The sequence below is a fragment of the Dasypus novemcinctus genome, chromosome 15 (genome assembly GCF_030445035.2).
Source record: "Dasypus novemcinctus isolate mDasNov1 chromosome 15, mDasNov1.1.hap2, whole genome shotgun sequence".
Lineage (NCBI taxonomy): Eukaryota > Metazoa > Chordata > Mammalia > Cingulata > Dasypodidae > Dasypus > Dasypus novemcinctus.
Genome location: NC_080687.1, coordinates 11773670 through 11800368, shown reverse-complemented (window position 1 = coordinate 11800368; position 26699 = coordinate 11773670). Strand labels below are relative to the sequence as shown.

Here is a 26699-nt window from a genome sequence, read left to right as displayed (position 1 = left end):
AACCATAGCTTGTTTGCCAGTTGTTCTTTCGAGTAAAAAGTAGCATTCAGTGAAAAAAGTTGAGCCAACAATTCAAACTGAATCACAACTACTTTTTCTGCAGACAATCATCATACTGGCATGTAGCAGACAATCATCGTACTGGCATGTAGCAGAAGTTATCATATGCCTACTTCCCATTTAATGATTTTTACGATTTTTACTGCCCTCACCAAGCATTCTTGAGTAAACTGGCTTTTGGTGCTGTTTTATTTTTATATTATGAGTGCGTGGTGCTTGGTAAAGAACACAATAATGACGAGTATAGTTAGTTGCCACTGCCTTGACTAGTGCTTAGCCATTAGGCTGTTCCTCCCTCCCTCCCTCCCTCCCTCCCTCCCTCCCTCCCTTCTTTCTTTCTTTCTTTCTTTCCACCCCCTCCAGTTGTCTGCTCTCTGTGTCCATTCGCTGTGTGTTCTTCTGTGACCACTTCTATCCTTTTCAGCGGCACTGGGAATCTGTGTTTCATTTTTGTTGCGTCATCTTGCCGTGTCAGCTCTTCGTGTGTGGGGCGCCATTCCTGGGCAGGCTGCACTTTCTTTCGTGCTGGGCGGCTCTCCTTACGGGGCGCACTCCTTGTGTGTGGGGCTCCCCTACGCAGGGGACACCCCTGCATGGCACGGCACTCCTTGCACGCATCAGCACTGCGCATGGGCCAGCTCCACACGGGTCAAGGAGGCCCGGGGTTTGAACCGCAGACCTCCCATGTGGTAGACGGACGCCCTCACCACTGGGCCAAGTCCGCCACCATTGCTTTTTGTACCACTGGAGAGGTCAATGCAGTGAAAAGACAATGTCTTAGTATTATTATAAACATCGTTTTGACCTCACAGATCCCTTTTAAGGGTCTAAGAGACACCCAGGGATCCACAGACCAGATGTTGAGAGTCCCTGGAGGTTGTAAAGGAGATCATGTGCCCTGTGCCTACCAGGTGCCAGGTATTACACAAAAGGAAAAGGCATTTTCCATTCATTATCTCACATGATATTATAAATGAAAGCTCCTCTTAAAATGAGCGTTTGTGTCTCTACTTTAAAGACAAAGAAACAGAAGCTTAAAGGAAGTGACAGTATAGAGAGTTGGAACCTAGTCTGACTAAAAAAAACTCATGCTTTTGTCTCTATGGTGGAAGAAATCTTTCTTACTGTCTTTGACGTAAGGACTCCTCTTTCAGAATTCCTGCACTACTACCTATGTGCCCCATGCTATGTCCTAGTCAGTTTCCATTATTCTGCAGAACTTTTTCTCAAACAGTAACATGATCTCTTCTGCTACCAGTTACGTTAAGTCAAGAGATGACAAAAATATGGTATGTGGAGGTACTTTTCTTCCCACTGAGCTCATATCAGGCACTAATAAGCTCTAATTTACAGTGAGCCTAGAGTTTGCCTCAGGGACTCCGCAACTCAGGTCCAGGAAGCAGTAAGCAATCAATTAATCAGGGCTAACAAGAGAGGCGAAATTTATATGATGCAAATACAAAAAAGACGGTGAACTTCCTTCCTTCCCCCAAAAATTAACTTTGTTGGGAAGAGATGCACATAGCTCCAGATGACAGTGTTATCTAGAGAAATAATCAGTGTGAGTAGGAATTGCTGACCTCAACCCACCAATGTCTTCTTGAATCTATTACATGTCCCAACAGACTACCAGGAGCTTTTCATCAGCTATAAAACTTCAACCTCATATCTGTTTCCCATTTCCAAATTGTGCCCCATTGCCTAAACACAACTGGGCCTCCATCAGCCACTGCAGTAGCTTCCCCAACTGTCCTCATCACTTGAACACACTTCTTGTCTAAACACTTCTGCTATTCGATTAGGTTCTACCTTGTGTTGCACTGGAGCTATTTTAAAAGCTGGAACAAGTAGCAGGGTCTGGGAGCAGAGATATGCGGATATAGACAGTGAGGCCCTAGGTTGGTAGGCTGGGATCCTATCTGAATGTCAAGTCACATAGTAACAGGCCTGCTCATGCCTCACCATTTTCAGGTAGGGAATATGATTCTGGAAGACATCAGTCTTTGCCTCGGTTGGTTAAAACACAGATTTTACCTTGTTAATTGTGCTGCTGCTCAGGATCTCGGATGAAAAGTTTGATGGGAAAAAGATGAATAGATTTTTTGTGATTATTCTTTGTAATATGCTCTTTAATTATTTATAGTATTTCTATCCCTTGTTATTCTAGCTATCTGCCATTACAGTGACATTCTTGTCTAGGACGAGAATTCTCATTATATACTTTCTATACCAGAAACTCTTAATCAGTCCTTATTTGACATTGTTCTCCTGTCAATCTACCAAGACAAAGGCCAAATCATGAGTGAGAGGTGTAAGATTCAAACTGTGGGTTCTCAACAGCAGCCTCACACCTAGAGGACAGAACTATGCTTTGTTCAATCTTAGAAAATTTGCCCTCCTGGTGTTAAGCTCCCAATGCCTTCTAAAAACAAGATAAACCAAAACACATACTTAGTTAAAATCTCTTCACAGGGAAAAACCCCACAAAAATAGTAATGTGGAGATACTCGTACACTGGAACTAACAAGGCGATCCTATTTCAAAAGACTTTGTAAAAATAAATAACCTCTTCAGAGAATAATGCTAAATAAATAAATTGGGGTTCACTTTGGAAAACCATCTGGCAATTTACTATGTAGTTAGACAAAAGCCTACCTAATGATTCAGGAATTCTACTGCCAGGTATTTACCCCAAAGAAATGAAAACATTTTGACTCAAATTTCCATTAAACTGTGGCATATTCACACAGTGGAATACTGCTTAGCAATTAAAAGGAATTGTACTATAGATACAGGCAAAAACATGGTTGACTCTCAAAAACATTAAGTTAAACAAAAGAAACCAGACCAAAAAAAGAGTAGATACTGTATGGTACCATTTACATGAAATTAAAGCATAGGCAAAACTAATCTACAATGACAACAATCAGAATATTGGACAGTTCTGGTAGGGGAGGGAATTGATTGCAAAAGAGTAGCAGGGAACTTTTTCCAGGGGGTTGGTAATGCTCTATACCTTGACTGGGTGGGGGCAGGGGGCAGGGGGGGGTACTGATTACAAGGATCAAGGGTATGTACATTTGTCAAAAATACTCCAGCTGTACACTTATGTTCTGTGCATTTTAGTGTTTTTAAAAATCCCTTACTCTGCATGTGTATATAAACAAACATGTATACACATATGTATGTATACACAAAGATACATACACACAGACTGTATCTCAAGAGCAATATACAAAGTCCAAAATACCAGGCCATAGCAAGAACGTATTTAATTTTGGAATTCATTTGGGTATACTACTATTTTTATTTTCTTATGTTTTTCTTAGGATAATAGTAGTATTTTTATTACACTTAGCCCAGATCAACTGATTAGATATATAACAGTATGTTTTTAAAAAAAAAAACATAAAAACTGACTTGGAATTTAAATTTTGCTATGGCAAGTAAAGATTAAAAATAATTAACTAAAATTAGGGAAACGGACTTTGGCCCAGTGGTTAGGGCGTCCGTCTACCACATGGGAGGCCCACGGTTCAAGCCCCGGGCCTCCTTGACCCATGTGGAGCTGGCCCATGCGCAGTGCTGATGTGCGCAAGGAGTGCCGTGCCACACAGGGGTGTCCCCCGCGTAGGGGTGTCCCCCGCGTAGGGGAGCCCCACGCGCAAGGAGTGCGCCCATCAGGAGAGCCGCCCAGCGCGAAGGAGGGAGCAGCCTGCCGAGGAATGGCGCCGCCCACACTTCCCGAGCCGCTGACGACAACAGAAGCGGACAAAGAAACAAGACGCAGCAAATAGACACAGAAAACAGACAACCGGGGGAGGGGAGGGGAATTAAATAAATAAAAATAAATCTTTAAAAAAAAAAAAAAAATTAACTAAAATTAAAATGCCTTGTTAACAGTCATCTATAATATATCTTATTCTTGCTAATGTAGATCAGTGCGTTTTAACCCACTGTGCAATAAACCTGCAATGTCATTCTAGAGGCTTCGAGTTGAAAGGTCTATGAATGGGGATTATGTGTTTCAAGTATCAGAACCCTATCTTGGCTGACTTCAGTAATTTATTGGGTTTTATTTTATTCTTGCAATTTATCAGAAGGATACTGGCACCTTTCAGAATTCATATGCAATCAAGAGAGAATTAGGCCAAAGGAACTGAGACAGTGTCTGGTAGCAGGAACAGTCAGGTAAGTAGGACCCTGCAACAGTCACCCACCTCCAACCATGACTTCCGTACTTTCTTGATTCACTCAAGAATTTACCAATGAAACCAGTTAACTGAATTTAGGTCTGCCTCATGGTTATACTGGAGCAGGAAGAGGAAGAGGGAGGGTCTGGGCAGGTTTCCTAAGAGTTTACACATGGCACAACATTGTAATTATACTAAAAGCCATTCCTTATACACTTTGGCTAGATCATATGGTATATGAATATATTAACACTGCTTAACAAATAATTAATTGTGCAAGAATAGCTATAAATAGCAGCTATGTACCGCAGGGGAAGCATAGAAAGACTTGAGAGCTGAAGAATTTTGTATGTTTTTTATTACTGAAATAATGAAAATGCTCTAATAATGATGAAAGTGATGAATGCACAAATATGTGATTATATAAAAAACAGTGATTGTAAACTCTGCATGAATTGTATGCTTTATTAATACGTATCAATAAAATTGGTTTTAAAAAAATGTAAGAGTATACACCTGGGATGAGGAGTTAATGCCTCCAAAGTAGGTACAGGAGTAATAGGAAGGGGGAAGGGATCTGGGTAGCTACAACACAATGACCACTTGATAATCCAGCTCCTCATCTAGCACTGAAACTCCTTCTTCAACCTCCAGTTCAGCTAAAACAATAAATGGTTTAACCTAATTATTAGGTATATTACTTCTAAACAATTAATTTCTGGGGCTTCCAGGTTAAAATGGCAGATTAAATACTCTCATTGAATTTTTTCCCTCTCATTGAATTCTGTATCCTCCTGAAACCCCACTAACACCAGCATAAAAATGTGTATGTGTTTGTGTGTAAAGACTTAAATCACAAGTTCGGGGCGAATTCAAAATGGCAACCCAATTCTGAAAGCTGGAAAGCAGATGGATAAGTGCCAGTTCCAGTGGACTTAGATGGCTTGAAAAGGCAGACTCCCAAACCAACACTGGAGGAATTGGAAAACCAACTGTTTTTATAATGTAGAATCTTTTAAAGGTATAGAAACAGATAACACCAGAACTCACTGGATTGTTGTGAGGATTTAATGAGATAATATTTGCAAAGTGCTTACTGGCACATAGACTAAGCCTTTAGTAAATATTGACTATCACTATCATCATCATTCCTCTTGCTAATACTACTGACTGATTATCAATTTGTCTATAGAATAAGGCTCAGCATTCTTAAGTGCCACACTAAGAACTTTCAGAAAATACCTTTCCAGCTTTATTCATCATTCTTGGATTGCACAGCAACACCATACTGCTCCAGTTCTTACGTGCATACATCATATTGTTTTTACATAGGAATCTTCTTTCTCTTTTTTTTTTTTTTAAGATTTTTATTTATTTCTCTCCCGTTCCCTCCCCCACCCCAGTTGTCTGTTCTCTGTGTCTATCTGCTGCATTTCCTTTGTCTGCTTCTGTTGTTGTCAGCGGCACGGGAATCTGTTTCTTTTTGTTGCGTCATCTTGTTGTGTCAGCTCTCCACGTGTGTGGCGCCATTCCTGGGCAGGCTGCACTTTCTTTTGCACTGGGCAGCTCTCCTTACGGGGTGCACTCCTTGCGCGTGGGGCTCCCCTACGCGGGGGACACCCCTGCGTAGCAGGGCACTCCTCGCGCGCGCATTAGCACCGCGCATGAGTCAGCTTCACACGGATCAAAAGGAGGCCCGGGATTTGAACCGTGGACCTCCCATGTGGTAGACGGACACCCTAACCACTGGGCCAAGTCCACCTTCTTTCTCTTTCAATCTTCTCTCTCTTACTCATTTTTCAATCTCTTAGGTATTACTTCTTCCAGGAAGCAAGCAGATGAGAAAAAAATGAGCTCTTTGAAGGGCAAAAAAAAACCCCAGCATGCAAGAGACCCTGAGGCTGGTAAGAGCTTGATGTGTTCATGGAACTGGAAAAGGCAGTGGGAGGTACTAAGAAGTAAGGAGAGGGGGAGGCTGGTCAATAGGCAGGAGCTAGTTTATGCAAGTTCTTGCAAGCCAAGGTAAGGCATTTAGGTTTTACCTTAGAGCCATGGAAAGCCTTTGGAGAGTTTTAAGCAAGGGTGTGATACAATCAGGTTTACATTCTAAAAGGATTACTCCAGTTACTAAATTGAAAATGGATAGGACAGGGCCCAGAGAGAAAAGAGTGACTGTGTAGGCCAGTACCATCCAGGTGAGAGATGTGGCATGGTGGCCACAGAAATGGAAAAGGTGGACCAACTTGGAGATGTTTTGTAAGTGAAACTGGGACAAAACTTGATAATGGATTGGATATGAAGGGGGTAAGAGAATTTAAAGGTGAAAACTAGGTTTCTGGCTTATGTTCTTTACTGACAGGGAAAATACTGGAGCAGAAATCAAAAGTTTTATTTTTGACGAGAAATCAAAAATTTTATTATGGACATGTTAACTTTGAGAAGCTAAAGGGTAGCCAAGAATAGATGTCACGTCAGGTTAAACCGAAGTTTTGAGGAAAGGTCTGAATGAAAGAAATAAATCTGGTAGTAAGCAGCACAGAAATGAAATTTTAAATTATGGAAGTAAATTGAATTACCCAGGAAGAGAGTGTAGAAAGAGAAGAGCAGGCCTTAGTCCTATGTTCTGAGCTGGTCTCTTATTTAAGGGACAGCAAAATATACTGTGGCATGGTCAGAAGGGAAGTGTTGAAGGAGGAAGGAGTGGGCAACAGAGTCCGTGCTTCTGAGAGATCAAGTAAGATAAGAACACAGAATGTCTTGGTTTTGGTTAACATGGAAGTAGGTGATGGCCTTGACAAGCAGTTTCAGCAGCATAACTGGAGCAGAAGTTAGATTAGACTAAATTGAAAACAGAATGGGAGATGAGGAAGAGGTAACAATTTCCATGCATTTGGTTAAACCATATTAAATCACTGCCGCAGTTTTCAATATACAAAAACAGTGATTTCATGATTCTTAAAAAGAAAAAACTTGACAGCAGAATGAAAATACTGGGCAGTAGCTGAGAGGGAATATAAGGTCAAGGTGGGCTAGGAAGGAGAAGATTGTAGGTTTTAGGTGGAAAGACCAGAGCATGTCTCTACCCTGATAAAATAGGGACACTCTTCAGCTAAAATAGTGGAGAGAAAGGAGAGGAGACTTGAAAATCAAAGAAAAGATGTGAAATAGTATTGCAGAGAGGGTAAGCAAACTAACTCTAGAACTGCAGTGGATGCTAGGCACAATTGAGCACCTATGTGAGAATGGATGAACTTGAGTTCATTGCAGGGGCTGAAAATTCAAATGCCTTCAGGGACCAGACAGTTAACAACTGAAGAAAGCTGAATGGAACTCAGATATACATGCCCTATCTAAAGACAGAAGCCACTGCTCATCTCCAGGAGACTGCTACCACCGAGACCGTCAGTTGTCCTACGTTGTCAGATCTTCTGATTTTTCAAGAGAAACAAGAAATCTTGGATTTTTGTCATAAAGCTTAATAAACATTCTGTGGATTTAAGAAAACATGTTATGTGCAAAATGCAGCCCAAGTGTGACAACTTTGTGATTTACAGTCAACCACTTGGCCTACTTGCAAGATCTTCTTCTAATGCGCAGTTATGGAGGTACTGTCATGGAGAAGATAGACAGCTGTATGTATATTTGCTAGAGGAGTCATATGAAAGGGAGAGTGCCTGGAAGTAGTCGAAAGACAACTACTGAAAACTAAACTGGTAAGGAAAAATATAGACGCCAAAGAAAGCCAATGGTTACAGTGATGGTAAAGAGGTTAATGTACTGAAGGAATGAATGATGATTAGTTATTCCTGATCAGGTTCCTGAGCAAGAGAGGTTAAGGGCTGAAGACTGGCCACAGAGAGTGATGTGTACATTCAAACATTTGAATTTCCTATGGTTTTTACATATTACAAGTTCCTGAGTCATTAGGGGAGGAAGGCAATGCAAATTTCAAACAATGAGACAACAATATTTATATCCAACCAGATAGTTTAAAAAAATTTTATGTTGCTGAGCTGATTATTTTGGGGAGAAAAAAAATACTATAGAAAAAATACACAAAATCAAGAAAAGCAAATCGCAGTAGTGGGGCATCCTACAAAATTGTGAAGGTCATAAAAAATAAGGAAAGTCTGAGAAACAACCACAGCCAAGACTAGTTTATGGAAACATGACATCTAAAAGTAATGTGGTATCCTACATGGGTCCTGGAACAGAAAAGACATTAGGTGAAAACCAAGCAAATCTGAATGTACAGACTTCACGTAATAATAATGCATTAATATTGGTTCATTAACTGTAACAAATGTACCATAGTAATGTGAGATGTTAAGAGAGGAGACCAGATTCAGAGTATTTGAATCTAAAGTTGTTCTAAAAAATTCAATCTATTTAAAAATAATACATAAAAAGTATTATGAATAAACAATGGCCATCTTTATATATATATATACACACACACACCTAAGCAAACTATAGTTTTACATAAAATGTGTATGTCATGCTATCCTAAGAAAATGCTTTAAGTTATGAAATTTTATGTATTTATTTTGCTACATATATTCTATCTTGTTTTGCCTCGTTATTTTTGAGTTCCCTCTGTTTTACTAGTTTAAAATGCTCCATTGCCTGAATATTCCTTAGTGATAACTCCTTAATTGCTACTCTTGATAGACGTTTCTCATTTTTTGCTTCTACCCATAGCGCCGTTACGTAGTCTTGCCCACGTTTCTCTGCGTCACGTGTTTAGGAGTGGAACACTGGAATTTAGTTGAAAAGTCTTGAATTTACTAATTTCACCAAATTGCTTCCCAAAGTGGTTGTAACAATTTACACATCTACAAGCAGATGTGGAAGATAATACGTAAATAGGGGCAGAAAAGGTGAAAAAAACAACAAAAACTCTTGTACACACAAACTGGATAATTTGATTGCTTCGTTACGATTTGACTTCTGCGCCCCATAATCATTTTTGCAAACAAAATATACTGAAGAGAACACTCAACGGCGCACGAACCGCGGAATTACCTCTGCGACCCAACGCGAGGGGCAGGAGCTTCCGACGTAACCTCTGTCGCAAGGCCTGACGGCGGGACGCTCGGACGTCGGCATCTAGTGTGATGCGCTTGAAGGCCCCCTTCCGGGCTGCCTGGCAAGAGCCAAGTGTCAGCCAAGTGTGTCGACTGATTGTCTCCTCTTCGCAAGAAAGGGAAAATAACCTCACAGACTCTTTTTGTTCACAGGGACGATTCCTTTTCCCAGAAAAACTCGATTTCGCTGGGGCGTTTCTTGCAGGCAGCGCCGTGGGCAGCCCGCAGGCCCTTGTAAGGCAAGCGCAGCGGCACCGCCTCCTTCCTTTCGGCCGGAACCGCCATCTTGCAGGTAGGCATCGCGTGCGTCTCCTGGTACCCGTGGTTCGACAGACTTGATTCCCGGCTCTGTGATCACTTAAGGCCGTGCACTGGGGCCCTAGAGAGAATGTCTAGCCTGTGTGAGGTCCACTGGCGTGGCCGAGAGGAGCCGTCTCCTGCCAAATCGGGAGCGGCGTGCGCCGAGCCGGGCCTGGTGCTGAGGCCGAGGACCGGACTGCGATGCTGCGGCCCTGCAGGGGTTCAGTCGAGAAATAAGACGAGACCGAGTCACTGGGGAGAGGCGCTTCGGGTCAGTCTGGAAAGGATTTATCTTTCGCATGTCCTACAACTTCAGCCCCTGTATCCTGTACCAGAGCCTCTCGGACGGGCTGTGTGCGGCCACCGGGCCTGACCCTTCCGAACTCCATTGATTGCAGCATATTTGCTCCTAAGTTAAAACTTAAACCCGCAGTGCTCCTTCGGGCAGGGACTTCGGGATAGTGGGAACGGGTTTTAGGCAGATGTTGGCTTTATCCTCCGGTGAATCTTAGGTTTATGGAAGCCAGGGCTTGTGGTCGGAGAGGGGTGGGTGCCCAACGAATCGATCCCGGTAATGAATCCCAGACCATTCTGTAAATAGTCGAAATGATTTGCGATCCCCGAAGGTATTCTCCCCCGAATAACTGTATATCTGGTCTAGAATCTCTTATTCGCAGGTTTCTTGTCTTTTTATCTGCTGTATGGATATTAACAATCCGCTATTAGAGTTAAGCGTCCTTTCGTTCTTGGAAAATGTATCTAGTGGGAGGAGCATAAATTCTGGAGTCCAAAATGACTTCCATTCCTGTTGGCCACTTTGTGTAACTCCACAAAGCGACTTGAACCTATAGAGTATCTCTCTTTATGAACTTAAGGACAGTTCCCCACCCTCCCCCTTTCCCGCCTTAAAGGGAAGGATGCATTGTAGCGATGATTAGGCTTTGGGGTATTAGGTGAAAGATGCTTGTGTCTCCTTTCCAGCATATTGTGTGGAAACGGTACTGATGTATGTTAGAACATTGTGAAATCAAGTTAAGCCTGACTTAGGTGTATTTGCCTTGTGGTATGTTTAGTTGCCAGAGATGGCATTTCTGCCCCAAATGACCAGATGGGAAACAAGGAAGGGTTTAATTCCATTTACTTATAATTGAATTCTTAGATATAGATAAATAGCTATCAGTTACTGTTAAGCAATTTACTTCTGCTGTGAGCTTTGTAGACATACTCTCAGTTAATTGTTAACCCCATTTTTCTTATTTTTTTGTCTTTATTTTTTTAATATTACATTAAGAAAATATGAGGTCCCATATACCCCCTACCCCCCTCACCCCAATCCTCCCCCCATAACAACAATCTCTATCATCATGAGTGACCCCGTTTTTCTGATGAAAGTGAGCGCTTAACACATGTAGGTCTCCCAACAGGTAAGACATAGAGGGAAGCGGACTTGACCCAATGGATAGGGAGTCTGCCTACCACATGGGAGGTCTGCGGTTCAAACCCCCCGGCTTCCTTGACCCGTGTGGAGCTGGCCCATGTGCAGTGCTGATGCGCACAAGGAGTGTCGTGCCACACAGGGGTGCCCCCCTCATAGGGGAGCCCTATGCACAAGGAGTGGGCCCTGTAAGGAGAGCCACCCAGCGCGAAGGAAAGTTCAACCTGCCCAAGAATGGCGCTGCACGTATGGAGCGCTGACACAACAAGACAGTGCAACAAAAACACAGATTCCTGGTGCCGCTGATAAGGATAGAAGCGGTCACAGAAGAACACACAGCAAATGGACAGAGAGCAGACAACGGGGAGGGGGGGAAGGGGGGAGAAATAAACCTTTTTTAAAAAGGTAAGACAGAGTCTATGTCTTATTTAGGGTAGTGTTTATAAACCCTGTTTTTTTTTCCTGTTACACTATATACATTTCCTCATAAACTAGTAAGAAGAAATGGGAGGAGAGTTGGAAATAATTTTTGACAGTTAAAATAGGTGCTGTATCAGAAATTAAAGTTGATAAAAAGGGTTTAATCTACTGTGTAAATTCAAGCCTTAGTTTTGTTGCTGTCTATAAATTATTTCATTTATAATTCCAGTGCCTTTTGTATTCTAGACCAAGTTCTAGGATAGTGTTGCAGGAGTCTTGTGCTTTTTATATTCTAGTAGGAAAAGAGTTTTTCCCATTTCAAGTTCTGCTACTTAGGAGTTTGCCATAAATCAGTTAACATTTATGTGCCCATGTTCTTCTTGCTTTCACAGATCAAATAGCCTCAGCTTAAAAGTGATTTTTTTCCCAGTAGGAAACAAGGAATGGAGAAAAGAATAAATTTATTGTAGAACTTAGGCAGTTTAGACAAAAACCTTACTTTTACTTGCTAAAATGATGTACATTTTACCCTTTAAAAGATATGTGGTGATGCAGTTTTTTATTTTGTTCCCTAATTGTTTAATTCTGATATCAATATTAAGATGTTAACATTTAAAATTATAAGTTTTTAGGGTAAATGTGTGAATCTCAAGTTTGAGGTTGAATTTATCTGCTTTTTTTTTTTTTTTTCTAGTAATTCGCCAAAATGACAAACACAAAGGGAAAGAGGAGAGGGACCCGCTATATGTTTTCTAGGCCTTTTAGAAAACATGGTAAGTAGTTTACTTTCTTTGAGAGCAAATATGACATATATTTGTATTTAATACATTTCTACTGTGCTGTGGCTCTTAGATTTTTTTTTTGAGGTACGGGTCCCAGGGATTATACCTGAGGCCTTGTATGTGCGAAGCTGGTACCCAACCCCTGAACCACATGGTGGCTCCTCTGAGTTGGTTCTTTTTAGGGGGCACTGGATACTGAACCTGAGACCTCCCGTGTGGGAAGCAAATGGCATTAAATAACCAGCATCTACCTAAGTTATTTTGTAATAAAGCATGATTTTTATGTAGTGGTGGTGTTTGTTTTTTTTTTTCTATCTGGTTGCCTCCTCGTCTTTTTGGTATGTCACTTCACCGAGTGGGGTCCAGCACCTCTTCGCACCGTGAGGGTCTGGGACGCCTTTTTTCTTTTTCTTTTTCTTTTTTTTTTAAGGAGGGAGTCCCTGGGAACGATCCCGGGTCCTCCATATGGTAAATGGGAGCTCAGTTGCTTGAGCCACAGCTGCTTCCCTTAGTGGTTTCTTAAAACTAAATATTGGTACAGGATTAAACTTCACTTTAGGAGAGAGGTTGTATATTGACTATCAAAAAATTTTGCAGGAGTTGTTCCTTTGGCCACATATATGCGAATCTACAAGAAAGGTGATATCGTAGACATAAAGGTAAATTTCTAAGTTGTGCAACTAACAGCAAAATAGCAAGTTAGAATTATTGGATTCAATTTAGTATTAGAATTCAAAACTTGTGTATATTGTATCTTTTTATCCTCCTAAATAAGGAAAACTTTCCTGAATAAGAGCGAAATGTAGAAAGAATTATTAAAATTTTACTTTAAGGAACCAGACTTTTAAGTGCTATTCTAATGGAAACTTAAAAAATGGCTCATTACCTGCTTGCTATTAAATGTATACTGGCAGTCAAGAGTTTGATGATGATTGTCTTTTTGATTGCTTTAAAGCAATGTGAAAAACACATTTCACCGGCTCTGAAAGCTCTTGAATTGTCATTTAAAAATAGAGTTGAATATCTAAGTGTAATAAAAGCCCAGGATTTAAAAGAAGGGGGAACAGCTGGTGTAACTTTTTTTTTTCCTTGCAGGGAATGGGCACTGTTCAAAAAGGAATGCCCCACAAATGTTACCATGGCAAAACGGGAAGAGTCTACAATGTTACCCAGCATGCTGTTGGTATAGTGGTAAACAAACAGGTTAAGTAAGTAATGTAATTCATTGTGGCTAGTTAGTATTCCCTCATACCCGCTTTTCACTTTGCCAATTGGACGTATGTCTTTATTGGTCATTCAAGTGGGGCAAAGGAAACATCCTTTTAAAACTCAGGCAAACTAAGTGTTTGTCTTGTATCCTGTCACAGGAAACAAATGGAAATAGATTTACTGGAAAATTTCTGCTTACTGAATTTGGTAGTAAGTACTTGTTTTCAGAGTAAAGAAGAGCATTTTAATATGGTTAATTAGCAGTCTGGCCTTGGTTAAATTGCCTTGTATCTCAAGGTACGCCATGAGAAGAGAGCTTAAAAGTGGAAATGTCCCCCTCAGGGCCCCTCCCAGTAAGATTAGTAATTGATTATAAATAGCCATCATCTCACATAGGCTATCTAGTAAGAATTTTTTTGCTTTCTTCAGGGGCAAGATTCTTGCCAAGAGAATTAATGTACGCATTGAGCATATTAAGCACTCTAAGAGCCGAGATAGCTTCCTAAAACGTGTGAAGGAAAATGATCAAAAAAAGAAGGAAGCTAAAGAGAAAGGTACCTGGGTCCAACTGAAACGCCAGGTCAGTGCTTGACTGAGGATTTCTTTTGGTTTTGGGAAGATTAAAGTTGTTCTTTAGTGGTTGTTTCTTTATGAAAGTTAGTGATTTAAGTATGTGTATGTATCTGATTTTGAGAGCACTTTACATACTTTATTCCTCTGCCTTTTTTTTTTTTTTTAATAGCCTGCTCCACCCAGGGAAGCACACTTTGTGAGAACTAATGGAAAAGAGCCTGAGCTACTGGAACCTATTCCCTATGAATTCATGGCATAAGTGATGTTAAAAAAATAAATAATAAAAGATTTGTGGATTGTAAAAATGTTAGATCTTTGATTTTTTCTTGAGTAGTATTGTGTCTCCTCAGTATTTAAAGCAAACCATGTCCTAATTCATTGAGTAATAAATGTCTTTACTATCAAGTTTAGTAGGGGGTTTTTTTTGGTTGAAAGATGTTGGATGACTTATTCTACAGCAAAGAATCTACCCATTTGGTATTTGTTGGTTAGAAAACTGCAAGCTGGTATTTATGAAATATTTATACTGGTTTGACAATTTTCTCTTTAAATCACCATGGGAAAGCAGTTCCTAAAAATTAATGGAAGGCTACCTATTGCATGACAGTTAAGCTCAAGAAAGGTTGATAACTCGTAATTGCATCATACAGGATCAGGAATTTGCCTTTGAAGCCTACTTTTTAAAAATAGATTGTTGAAAGCATAGTAAATCTAATCCATGAGGAAATTCTATATACTGTAAATTCAAAATCTATCCTAAATCCAGCCATTTCTCACCATCTCCAACTGTTACCACTGCTCCAGTCTGCCATCAACTACTCTGGCACAGTTGCAAAAGTGACTTCTCTGGTATCCCATCTTCCCAGTCTTCTCCACAGAAACCAGTCATCCTTTCAAGATGTAAATATATTACTTAACTATACAAAACTCAGTCGCATCCGTAAGAAATCCAGAATTCTAACCCTGGCCTTTAAAGCTGTTGTCTTTTACTTTTGCCACTGCACTCCAAAGTCAGAATCAATTATATGCTTGTCTCTTATCTATGACTTGAGACACTCTTGTCTCAGTCCTTTTATACTTGATGTTCCCTGTCCAGCTTTTCTCTCAGATCCCCATGTCCTAGTCCTTTTGTTCAGTTTGCTTAAGTGTAACCTTATCAGGGACTGTCCCATGTCATTCTGCATAAAATCGCAAACTCCCCTATTCCCTATCCTTTATCCTGCTTTGTTTTTTTATGGTACTTTATTTGCTGCCCAATATATGTGGTTGGCGACCTGGTTTTCCTATCAACTTGGCATCTATATGTCTACTTTATTGAGTTAGGAAATATTTACTGTATTGGGGAAGGAAAATGTAAGGGGCAGTAAGACCCAAATACCAATATAATGCGAGGAAAGTTAAGGAATCAAGGAGAGTAAAAGAACAGGGAGAGACCTACTGCCGGCAAGTTTCTTTATTCTGCCCTCTGTTTAATGGATTATTCTTGGTCTCATATCAGCCCTTTCCATTTTGCTGCTTCCATGACTGCAGTCTACGCTTGCTAAAAGAAATCAACCAACTAACCTTTCCTGTCTTCCTCATTTCCTGGCTGTGTGCACTGCCATATCTGGCCCTGCCACTGCCAAACTATAAAGTTAGAAAACGTGCAGTTCATTAATTACGTTCACAGTATTGTGCTACAATCTATTGCTAAAGCTTTGTCATCACAAACCTACAGATTTCTTCACCCTGCACTCCCTACATCTACTTTCTATGCCTGTGAATTTCTTTGTTCTAGCTATTTGGTATAAGTGGAGTCATACAATATGTCTTTTTTGTCTGGTGGTTTTCACATTTCTTCAGAGTTCGTGCTGTAGCTAACTTTAAAAAACAGTCTAGGCCAGATGCAGGACCCACTGAATGGACTGGGGGAGAGTGTGAACTGCAATGTAAACTATACTCCATGTGGTGCAGCAGTGCTCCAGAATATATTCACCAAATGCAATGAATGTGCCTTACTGATGAAAGGGGATGATGTGGGAGCAACAGAGGGTGGAGGGGAGTGGGGTATATGGGAACCTTTCATGTTTTTAAATGTAATATTTTGTGTGATCTATCTTTAAAAAAAAAAATTTAACAAAAATAAATGATGGCGTAAACTGAAAAAAAGACTGTTCAAGGTGCAGATGTAGCTTGAGCAGTTGACTGCCTGCCTCCCACATGGGAACCATCCCAGTGCCTCCTAAAAGAAAAAGCAAACAAAAAAACCTGTCCAGGCATATTTACCTTATTTAATCTGAAAACAAGCTCAGTTGTTTCTCCAGTGTTCTGAAAGATGAATAAGTGGGCCCAGATTTGGCTAAATGACAGGACCATGGCCTCATTAATGGAGGAAATGGAAAAAACAAACCTTGATCATATTCACAGCTCATAAAACTAAATCCCATATATTTTTTTACCTTTAGCATTGATACAGTACCTTCTTTGCCTTTGCTGCAAAAATACTACAGTATTATTATTAACTATATAAGTTACATTCGTATTTTTCCCATGTATCACCACATTCTTAACACCTTGTAATAGGGGAACTTTCTTGTTTTTGTATTATTAACCACAATATATATACCATATTTTGTTAACATATTCTTCTGTTGATGGACATTTGGTTTGTTTCCACCTTTTGACTATTATGAATAATGGTGCTATGAAAATTAATGTACACACATAACTGAAACCCTGTGTTTTGGTTGGTTGGGGTATATTAAAAGTCATATGGTCATTCTATGTTTAACTTTCAGAAACTGCAACTGTGGCTGCACCATTTTACATTCCTACCACCATGTCCAAGGGTCCCAATTTCTCCACATCCTTGCCAACATCATTTTATATTTTTAAATAATAGCCATCCTAGTGGGTCTGGAATGATACCATGATGGTTTTGATTTGCATTTCCTTAATGGCTAATGATTTTGAGCATCTTTTCATGTGCTTATTGGATCTTTGATAGTTATCAAAGCCAACATACCTTTTTCTCTTCAGGAAGCTTCTGCCATCATACTGTAATGTTCTGCATCTGTGTCTCTCTTCCTTCTCTTTAACTTCTTCCTGGGTGAGGTAAGCCAGTAGTTACGCCAGCCAGTAGCATCAGCAGCGTCTGGGAACTGGTTAAGTATGCACACCTACCCCAGGCCTGCTGAATCGGAAGTCCTTGGGGTGGGACCCAGCACTCTCTTTTTAACATAAAAGCCCTCTGAGTGATGGTGGTGCTACTCAAGTCTGAGAATCCCAGACATAGCCATTCCTCTGTCTTGAGCCCTTCTTAATTCTCTCAAACTTCAGAGCTCACTTTCTCCGAAGCTCCAGATCTGTATTTTCAACTCCCTCTTGGGCATCTCCATTTGGATGCATTGCAAGTACTGTGCAGATTAATATGTAAGGTTGTATTAGTCAAGAGATGAGCCAAATGATAAAATTATGTGACTGCCTTAAAGGCAGGTCTTTTTATTTTAAAATTATTTGCCCTCCCCCACCCCCAACCCCAACTCTTTTTGCACTCGCTGTCTCTCTCTGTATCTGTTCCTTGTGTGCTTGTCTTCTTTTTAGGAGACACTGGGAACCAAACCCAGGACCTTTCATGTGGGAGGGAAGGCCCAATGACTTGACCCACCTCCGTTCCCACTTGCTGTGTCTCTCATTGTGTTTTCTTGTTGTGTCTCTTCATTGCACCAGCTCCTTACATCAGCTCGCCATGCCAGCCCATCTTTTTTAGGAGGCACGGGGATCGGAACCCAGGATCTCCCATGTGGGAGGTGGGTGCCCAACTGCTTGAGCCACACCCACTTCCCAATGCATGTCTTTAAGTAATGAGCAACCCCCACAGATTATGAATTAATAAATTAATTCCTTACTATACACTTCTCTTTCCTTACACTTGATGAAAGTGAAGAAAAGTATTCTAATATAAAACCATTAACCTGTTCTTAAAGAGCTCTGCCTGTAAATGAGGCTGCTTGGCCTTTTTTACTTCATTCTGTCTCTTGATCTAGCCAGGTAATTTCTAAGACCTTCTGACTTCACTCAGTTGAACACAATCCCAAGGGTTGGATGATTTGTCATACTCCTTTTGAAATTTCCCTGAATGTTGTGGCACAAAACAGGAGCATATCTCTTTCATACTCCTATTAGTAGTAGTAGCATTTTCTCTGTACTTGGGGGGAAAAATGCTAAAATATAAACAATTGCTAAAATTTAGCAATTATAATTGCTAAAATATAAAGGTAGGTCTAGCTCATTCTTTTTTTAATCACAGGAGAAATAATTTACAACTGTATTTTATTCGTTTGGAATATGAATATTTATAGCCTATTTTTTCATTCCCAATTTCCCTTAAAGGGAAAATAAGTGGCATTGTTCATGCAAAAACCTTCACAGAATGTTAGATAAGCTACTAGATTATGAATAATAATAGGCAGCACCTGCAGCTGTTATTGCTGAGGTAGGAAATGTGTACAGAGCAGTGAATAAGCAGCCAGAGGTCCTATATTGTGATTCTTTGCCAACAGCGAAAGCATGTGATTTGGCTTGAATTGACAGGGCTTTTCAAAAAGCCACTAATGGAAGAGGCAGAGAGAAAATATTCTTACTTTTCATCAAGATCGTACTTTTTCATCAAGATTAGAATTTGTGGAAATCGTTGGGATCGACAAAGAAATGCAATGGGTGTTTGTTACTGCCTCCTCTAAAATGAGATGATGGCTTAGGTCAAGTGAGGATGCGATTGGGTTTCTTGCCCCTCCCGAGAAGAAAGGCAGGCCCAGGTTAAATGAATTGCTCAGGGAGGCTGAATAAGTAAACAACTTGAAGGTCCTTGAGAGCAGGGAACATATCCTATTTCTATGCCCCTAACACTGACACTGTTGCTTGTAGTAGGGGCTATCTTCCTCAAAATGTGTTCAATGGCTTTCCATAGCCTCAAGATGAATTCTCTAGCTCGCAATTCACTGCCATCCACATTCTGATTTGTAACCTTTTGGGTCAAGCACCACAACCTTCTTACCTTTGGGACCACTCAGAGTTCCCCAAACCTCTATCTCTCTCCCTGCTGTTGTTTCCTCCACCCCCTTCTCCACCTATCAAATATTAACCTATCAAATATTAACTCATGCTTGGAGACCACCTCCTTTCCCCCTGTAGCTTTCCCTGATACCCCCAGTCACATTTATTTTTATTTTCTTATTTATTTCTCTCACCTTCCAATCCCCACCCCACTCCCCCCACTCCCCCATTGTATGCCCTCTATGTCCATTCACTGTGTGGTCTGTGTCCGCTTACATTCTTGGCAGCACCAGGAATTTGTGTTTCTTTTTCATTGCATCATCTTGCTGCATCAGCTCTTGGTGTGTGCGGTGCCACTCCTGGGCGGGCTGTACTTTTTTCGCGCAGGTGGCTCTCTTTGCAGGGTGCACTCCTTGCGTGTGGGGCTCCCCTATGCGGGGAACACCCCTACATGGCATGGCACTCCTTGCACATGGCAGCACTGAGTGTGGGCCAGCTCACCACATGGGCCAGGAAGCCCTGGGTTCAAACCTTGGACTTCCTATATGGTAGGTGGACACTCTTATCAGTTGAGCCACATCTGCTTCCTACCCCCAGTCACATTTTTTTTTAAGATTTATTTATTTTATTTTTCTCCCATTCCCCTTGCCCTCCCCTTCCTACCCCCACTCCCAGTTTTCTGTGTTCTGTGTCTATTTGCTGCGTGTTCTTCTTTGTCTGCTTCTGTTGTCAGCAGCATGGGAATCTGTGTTTCTTTTTGTTGCAAGTCATCATATTGTGTGAGCTCTCCATGTGTGCGGCACCATTCCTGGGCAGGCTGCACTTTCTTTTGCGCTGGGCGGCTCTCCTTACAGGGAGCACTCCTTGCAGCCCCACGTGGGGGACACCCCTGCGTGGCAGGGCACTCCTTGCGCACATCAGCACTGCACATGGGCCAGCTGCACACGGGTCAAGGAGGCCCGGGGTTTGAACCGCGGACCTCCCATGTGGTAGACGGACATCCTAACCACTGGGCCAAGTCTGCTTCCCCCCAGTCACATTTAAATGTCTCTTGTTGCAGCTCTTTTGGTGCTGGCACCCCAACCTGCTTGGCACTTCATTTACATGGGAGGGCGCTCTCCATTCAGCGTTCTGTCCTGGTGGGAAGTGCCCAGGATTTGAAATCAGGGGGCTTGGCGACTCCACTACTGAAGAAAACTGTGATGCTTTGGATAAACCACAAAACTTGTCTGAACCTCACTTCAGAAGACATTTACTTATTTCACAGGCTGGGTTAAGAATTAAGATTAAATAAGAATGAAAAAGAACATTTGAGATTTTAAAAAACTTCTCCACTAGATAGGAAGGTTTCTCCAGGCAGCCAGGCACGTCTTATACTTTCTTCATATACTCAGTCCTCAGTATGTGCCTGGCACTTCAAAGACACTAAATGTTTGAGACTAGATGGTTAGCTGTTCTTTGTGTTCTGTGCTAGCACTTAACACAGAGTCTTACAGAAAATAGATTTTCAATCATTTTGTCTGTTATATTGAAATAAAGTAGGGAGCTGGTAGAGGACAGAGCATGATGCCTGCTCTGGGGAGAGAGAACCTCTGAGACAGTTTTGGAGGCTCCAGTAGGCCTATTCAAGGATTTAGGGTATACAAAAGGTGTCTGATATTGGGCAAGGGGTGGTGATGGAGACATTCATGACCGTTGACACTTTTGCCTGAAGGCTAGAATCCAAATTATCCGAATTCTAATCATTCTAAGACTGGTAAAGGGTTAATACCTTCCCAAGTCTAATATTATTTGCATTTTCCCAAATCCTGCCCTTCACATTCAATTTAAACACCCACGGATTTGTGCATCTACATCTGTGCCTCCGCATTTCTATTATCTGTTTGAAGCCATTTCTGTATGCCTGTCTTATATTGGTTGCACTACAGTTTTACATAACTCTGGACACAAAGAAATCCAAAATGAAATAGCGGAACACAAACAGCAACGCATTTAGGCAAGGCTATTTATAATTCTACAGTTCAGTGGCTGATAATCTGCATTAAAAGGTCATGGATTATCTTGGGCATTTGTTAATGCACAAAACCTTACCAAGGACAATGGAATCACATTTTGGGCTTTTCTGAGCAAAGGTGCAATGTAAATGCAAAGTGAAACAAACATAATTATCACTGGGCAGAGAACAGCCTCAGGAATCTTCCCAATTGGATGCTCTAAATAAACTAGAATGATCTTATTCCTGTTGGGGAATGAGGCGAAGAGATAAGCTCAAGATTCAACCAAGAAAGGGCTCTCTTTTCACTGAAAGTTCTACATTTTAACCACAGGAAAGTGAAGGGTATTTGTGGCAGATCCCATTGGTTTCTGCTCAGTTGTCATACTCACTTATGTTTTTTGATTTGGAGTGAGGTAGCAATGTGTCCAGTCCCAGGGAGGAACCCTCATTGTCGAAACAAGCCATGGCAATTCCATCCTTTTTGCTAGGTACTTGGACAATCCTTGAAACAACTTCTGGGGGCTGAACAATGGGAAGTAAGGAAAAGTCTGCTGAGTTCTTCTGAAAATTATTTTAGTTCACAATAAAAGAAACAAAGGAAGGAAGAGAGCCCTTTCCTTCCCTTCCCGCTTGGGTGAGGACTTGATGTCTGGGGCCACAGCAACCACCTTGTATCCAAGGAGAGGCCAAGAGAGTCTGAGAGACATCATCCCAGACCCCCCCACACCACCAGCTGTGCAGTGATCCCCAGAACCAGCATTTGTGCCTTTTCCCCTGTAGGGAACGGAGGCACCCTGAGTCAAGTCTTTTCAATTTAACCAACGGGTATTGCCTTGTGAATGACAAAAAGTCAGTATAGCTTAAATATGGCAATTGTCTCAGGCACTTCCTGGAACACTTTCTCCGGAGAGCAGTTTGCTCTCAAAACCAAGGTGCTGGGACAATGGCCACACCCAAGACTTCTCTCTTTCCCAGGTTACACCGGAAGGCATCCTTCATTTATTCAATGAGAAAGTCAGTGAACATTCACGAAGGGCCTTGTGTGTCCCAGGTCCGCCTCTGTGCTGGGTCCTAGCGGCACAAGATAGAGTGCCTGCCTCGTGGAGACAGACAGGAAACAATGCTCCCCCGTGAGGAATGACAGCTGAGATCAGAGCTGCAAGCTGCTCCGCTAGGAATTAGGAGAGGGCGGTGGGCATGGACCACCAGGGTGGTGCTCAGAGGCACCTCAGAGGCAGGAACAGGTAACCTGAGTCACCATCTTTTCCTAACGCACTTCAGGATTACTCAGGGTTACTCAACAGAGAAAGGAGGAGAGCAGTAGGCATGGAGAGCAGACCCCGAGAAATTTAGGAAGTAGGAATGATAGAACTTGTCGATTAATTGATGTGGAAGCAAGAGTGGTTAGAGTCAGGCCGTCTCCCAGGTCCCTGGCTTGGGCTGCTGCTTTGGAGACAAAAGCAGCCGGGCTCCTCTGCCCCTCGCTGTCCCCAGCCCTTTCACCTGGGCCCCTGAAGCTCCACCCCGCACCCCTTGAATTGGGGCTGGCCCGGTGACTGGCTTTGGCCCCTAGGAGGCAGCAGGAGTGATGGGTGCCAGGTCAGAGCTCGGGTCTCAAGAGGTCTGCTTCACCCACGGGCTTGGCACCCAGCTCAGCCACCAGGAGAGCAAACCCAGCCAGCCCGCTGCTAGGAAGGGAGGCTCGGCGCCCACTCCCACGTGCGACCGGCCCCCCACCGCCGTTGCCAGCCAGCTGCAGAGGTGAGCGAGAGCACCCGAGGCAGCGGGCTCCCTGCAGAGGCAGGGAGGAGCCCGCAGGAGCCCGGCCGCCCTAGGGAGGCCCAGCGCCCCGAGGATAGACCTGTGTGCAGACAGAAGCGATGGTTGCTTTAAACCCTTCATCTCTTGCGGGTGGTCTTTCAGAAAGGGGTGAGAACGGTGGAGCCCTTGAACAGGGACAGCACCCGGCTGGCACACGGATCGGAAGCACGAAGGCCCGTGACAGCGCAAGGAAAACACCCAAGGGCTACGGTGCGCCCCTGAAACCGCAGGCCAGACCCCTCTTTTGGGTCCTCTCCCCTCTCCCCGCAGCTCCACCAGGGCGCCTTGAACTTCAGGGGAGCACAGGGCATTGTGAATGAGGCCCGAGCCGGCCTGCGGCAGGGAAGGCCCCTTGAGTGTCCTACCGTGTAAGGACCACTGAGTGTCCTACGCGTCAGTTCAGGCCCGAAGCCGCTGCGTTAGGATCGCTCGGCTGAAAGCAGTAAGGGCGCGCGGAGCGGGTCCCCACCAGGACAGAGGCCCTGCACGCTCGGCCCTCGGCGGACAGCGCGTCGGGGCCTCCGTCCCCGGCCTCCCTTTTTCCGTATAGATGTCACCTCTCAACACCTTTTGAAACCACAAAGGAACCCTTCCACAAGAATCCTCCCCTGCCCTCCTGGCAAAGCGTTGGACGGCGCGCCCCCTGCCCTCTCTTCCAGGCCAGCCCCCCCGGGGTCACGGGCCCACCCTCTGCTCCAGCGGCCCGGGCCCCCCGCGCCTCCCCACGTGGCCTGTTCCCACTCGGGCCCCCCCCTCCAACCGCCGCGCGCGCCGCGGCCAGAAGGCAGAGCGCGTCAGGCGGCCAGGCGGGGCGCACGCACGCGGTGACTGTCCCCTCGCCCCGCACCCTGCCACCGGAAGGAGGCGGGGCCGAGGAGGAGCTCGGAGGCGGCCGCGGCGCTCCCCCGCGCGCAGAGCCCTTCAAAAGCCGTGGACGCGGACAGCTCCGCTCGCCGCCGCCGCCGCCGCCGTCCCCGCGTCCCGCGCGCTCTCCGTCTCCTGCGGGCCCCCGGGGGCCCCCTGCCGCCCCCCGCCGGGCCCGCGCGCCCCATGCGTCCGCCCAGCATGTCGGGGAACTTTCTGCTCGCGCCCATCCCGGAGGCCTCCTCCGACTGTCTCCTGCCCAAGAGCATCAAACTGGCCGTGCTGGGCTCCGGCCGCGTGGGCAAGAGCGGTGGGTGCGCAGGGTCGCGGCGGGCGGGCGGCTGCCAGCCCCGCGTCCCGGGGAGGGGAGGGGCTTCAGGTGTCCGCGCTGGAGAGAGCCCCCCAAGCGCGCCTCTGTCCGCCCGCCCGGGGTCCTGGGGCTGCTTCGTCCAAGCACGCGTCCCAGGGGGGGCCCCGCTGGGCTCGAGCCGGGGCAAGGCGCGGGCGTGGACCCCGCGCAGACGCCACCGCCAGCCCTGGGCACAGCATGCAACCCCCGCGTCCTGGCACCCACCCGCTCGCTGCAGTTCCGCCGGGGTGGAAGTCGTTGCCTGCTCTGACCGTCGGACGAAAGCCCTTGGCGCTCCCCATTCAGGTGATCTGCCTCTTTCATTTCAGCGATGATCGTGCGCTTCTTGACCAAGAGGTTCATCGGCGACTATGAGCCTAATACAGGTCAGACGAAGCCCCTTCGTCCTGCTTTTCTGGCTTGCATGTTCCGTTTTGTCTTTTTTTTTTTTTTTTCTGATTAGAGGGTCAGAGTTTAAAAGCAGGCTCTGCTTCACTCTCCAGACAAACTGTATTCGCGCCTCGTCTCTGTCGAGGGAGACCAGCTGTCCCTACAGATCCAGGACACTGCAGGAGGCGTTCAGGTGAGGGCGGCCAGGCCTGCCAGCAAGCAGCTGAGGCCACCCAGACGCCCCCGCGGCGGGCGCATGGCGGGGCGCACAGCGGGACTTGGTGGGGCAGGAGATGGCCCAGGGCTGGCTGTTACGGGTTTATAGGCAGGAGGGGACTGTCTGCCGGTGGGTCCAATAATGCGGGGTGCCAGAACCCCCCAGAAGGGGCGGGTAGACACAGCTGCCTCCAGCCTGCCACCCTAGCCAGGGCGAGGAGGCTTCATTTCTCTCGGCACCCCTGGAGGGCCATTACCCATTAGGCCGGGCTTCCCCGCTTCCTTCCAAGCCGGCCACCCTGGTACCTGCCAGAAGTCTCCCGCTGGCTCTTCCCTCCAGGGAGGAATTGCCGTCAGATCACCCTTCGGCCAGCATTCGGGAATGTCCCTTGATTAACAAGTTGCTAATCACTGTGCCTTCTAGGGAGTGAGGTCCTGGGGAGGAACCCGAAGGAGGAATTTGTGCCTGTGATGTTCTCAAGAAGTGCATGCCAAAAATATTTCCCTGGGTTTGGAAATAGATGTTTATCTTGGCTTCTTTTCAAAGTTGTGTTTATTATGAGTTGTTTCCCTAAAAATCGAGCCCTTCTGGTTGGAAAGGTCTCGGACTAATTTACAAGGAACCAGAGTTCAACAGCCTGCCTGTCAAGCCTGGGGATTAAAAATAACTGCTCCCATAAAACACGCAGGAAAATGGCCTGAGAACTTGTTCTCTCCATATCAAAGGCCGCCCTCCGCAGAAGCGGCCCCGGGCGGTAAAGCCCTAGTTGAGTGATTTCTGTTTCAAAAGTTTCTACGAGGGTCCTCTGATGATATTTTGAGCTCGGCTTCCTGGAGCAGGTCCTTTTGGTCCCGGCAGGTCCCCGACAGCCTCCTGCAGGCGGCCGACCCCCTGGCCAGGTGCGTGCAGTGGGCAGAAGGTTTTCTGCTCGTCTACTCCATCACAGACCACAGCAGCTACCAGTCCATCCGGCCCCTGTACCAACACATCCGGAAGGTCCACCCCGACGCCAAGACCCCCGTCGTCATCGTGGGCAACAAGGGGGACCTCCTGCACGCGCGGCAGGTGCCCACGCAGGACGGCCTGCAGCTGGCCCACGAGCTGGGCAGCCTGTTCCTGGAGATTTCCACTAGTGAAAGCTACGAAGACGTCTGCGATGTGTTTCAGCATCTCTGCAAAGAAGTGAGCAAGCTGCACAGCCACAGCGGGGAGAGGAGGAGGGCCTCTGCCATCCCCCGGCCTCGCTCTCCCAACATGCAGGACCTTAAGAGGCGCTTCAAGCAGGCGCTGTCGTCCAAAGTCAAGTCCCCGTCTGCCCTGGGGTGAACCCGTGTCGGACAGGCTCGGTCTGCCTCGGACTACACGTTTGTGCAGCTAAAAAAGACTGGGGTTCCCCCTTTTTAAGCCACACATTCAGAGTTTATTTTTATAAAGATCCTTGGTTTTCCAGTGTATGTGGATTTCTGAAAAGGCAAGCAGTGATTGCCGAGAAGTTGGGTGGAGATGGTTTTTGTTTTTTTTTAATTGAAAGAACTTTTTATTTTCTTTACTCTGCTAGCCACTTTTCCATTAAAGGCAAAATGGCAACATTGCTCATTGTTTTTTTTTTTATGTCTTTTTATAGAAATCATACTTGCACCAGAGCCCAGAACAGCTCAATGCTTGCTCTTGGTCTGGACGCTGATTGGTGTCTTACGTGGAGAAGGGTTTATGTAGGGGGATTCCTTTGTGGGAGAAAGGAAAGAATGTGGAGGAAGAGGATTTGAGTAGCGCCAGCATGTCTTTAATTGGGGTGCCTTACCACAGGCATGAACCTGACATCCTGTCATTTTTAAGGGAAGGGGTACAGTGTGAGCTGATGCACATCAGAAGTAACATTATTATTCACTGGTACAAATTTATTTAAGTTTATCCTCCCAACCCATGTTTTATTTTATTTTTTCCAACCCATATTTTAAAGAAAAACAAC

At 44.5% G+C, this 26699-nt stretch overlaps 2 protein-coding genes, 1 long non-coding RNA gene and 2 other non-coding genes across 7 annotated transcripts in view; 4 read left to right on the top strand and 1 right to left on the bottom strand.

Annotated features, from left to right (window-relative positions):
* LOC105746121 (uncharacterized) overlaps nt 1–9537 on the bottom strand; it is a 40578-nt gene extending 31041 nt beyond the window's left edge. For both annotated transcript variants that reach the window (XR_009180843.1, XR_001118618.3), the window contains exon 1: nt 9279–9537. This is a non-coding gene — a long non-coding RNA (uncharacterized lncRNA). The remainder of the gene's footprint in view (nt 1–9278) is intronic.
* A 72-nt stretch (nt 9538–9609) lies between these two features.
* Nucleotides 9610–14369, top strand: RPL21 (ribosomal protein L21). Its single transcript, XM_004458512.5, has 6 exons — nt 9610–9632; nt 12190–12268; nt 12875–12936; nt 13373–13485; nt 13916–14066; nt 14229–14369. The coding sequence occupies exons 2-6, from the start codon at nt 12202–12204 to the stop codon at nt 14316–14318; spliced, it is 483 nt and encodes a 160-aa protein (XP_004458569.1). The 5' UTR covers nt 9610–9632; nt 12190–12201; the 3' UTR covers nt 14319–14369.
* LOC111764144 (small nucleolar RNA SNORD102) lies at nt 13197–13268 on the top strand. The gene has a single exon (XR_002796834.1). It is a non-coding gene; the product is annotated as a small nucleolar RNA SNORD102 (small nucleolar RNA).
* On the top strand, nt 13527–13653 carry LOC111764145 (small nucleolar RNA SNORA27). The gene has a single exon (XR_002796835.2). It is a non-coding gene; the product is annotated as a small nucleolar RNA SNORA27 (small nucleolar RNA).
* A 9509-nt stretch (nt 14370–23878) lies between the features above and the next one.
* RASL11A (RAS like family 11 member A) lies at nt 23879–26321 on the top strand. 2 transcript variants are annotated; one of them, XM_004458513.4, is made up of 4 exons: nt 23879–24084; nt 24453–24509; nt 24627–24706; nt 25589–26321. In XM_004458513.4, the coding sequence occupies exons 1-4, from the start codon at nt 23961–23963 to the stop codon at nt 26054–26056; spliced, it is 729 nt and encodes a 242-aa protein (XP_004458570.2). In that variant the 5' UTR covers nt 23879–23960; the 3' UTR covers nt 26057–26321. The 2 variants fall into 2 exon arrangements, with proteins under 2 accessions (XP_004458570.2, XP_023444552.2); XM_023588784.2 differs by having other exon boundaries at nt 23983–24088.
* Nucleotides 26322–26699: the final 378 nt, after the last annotated feature.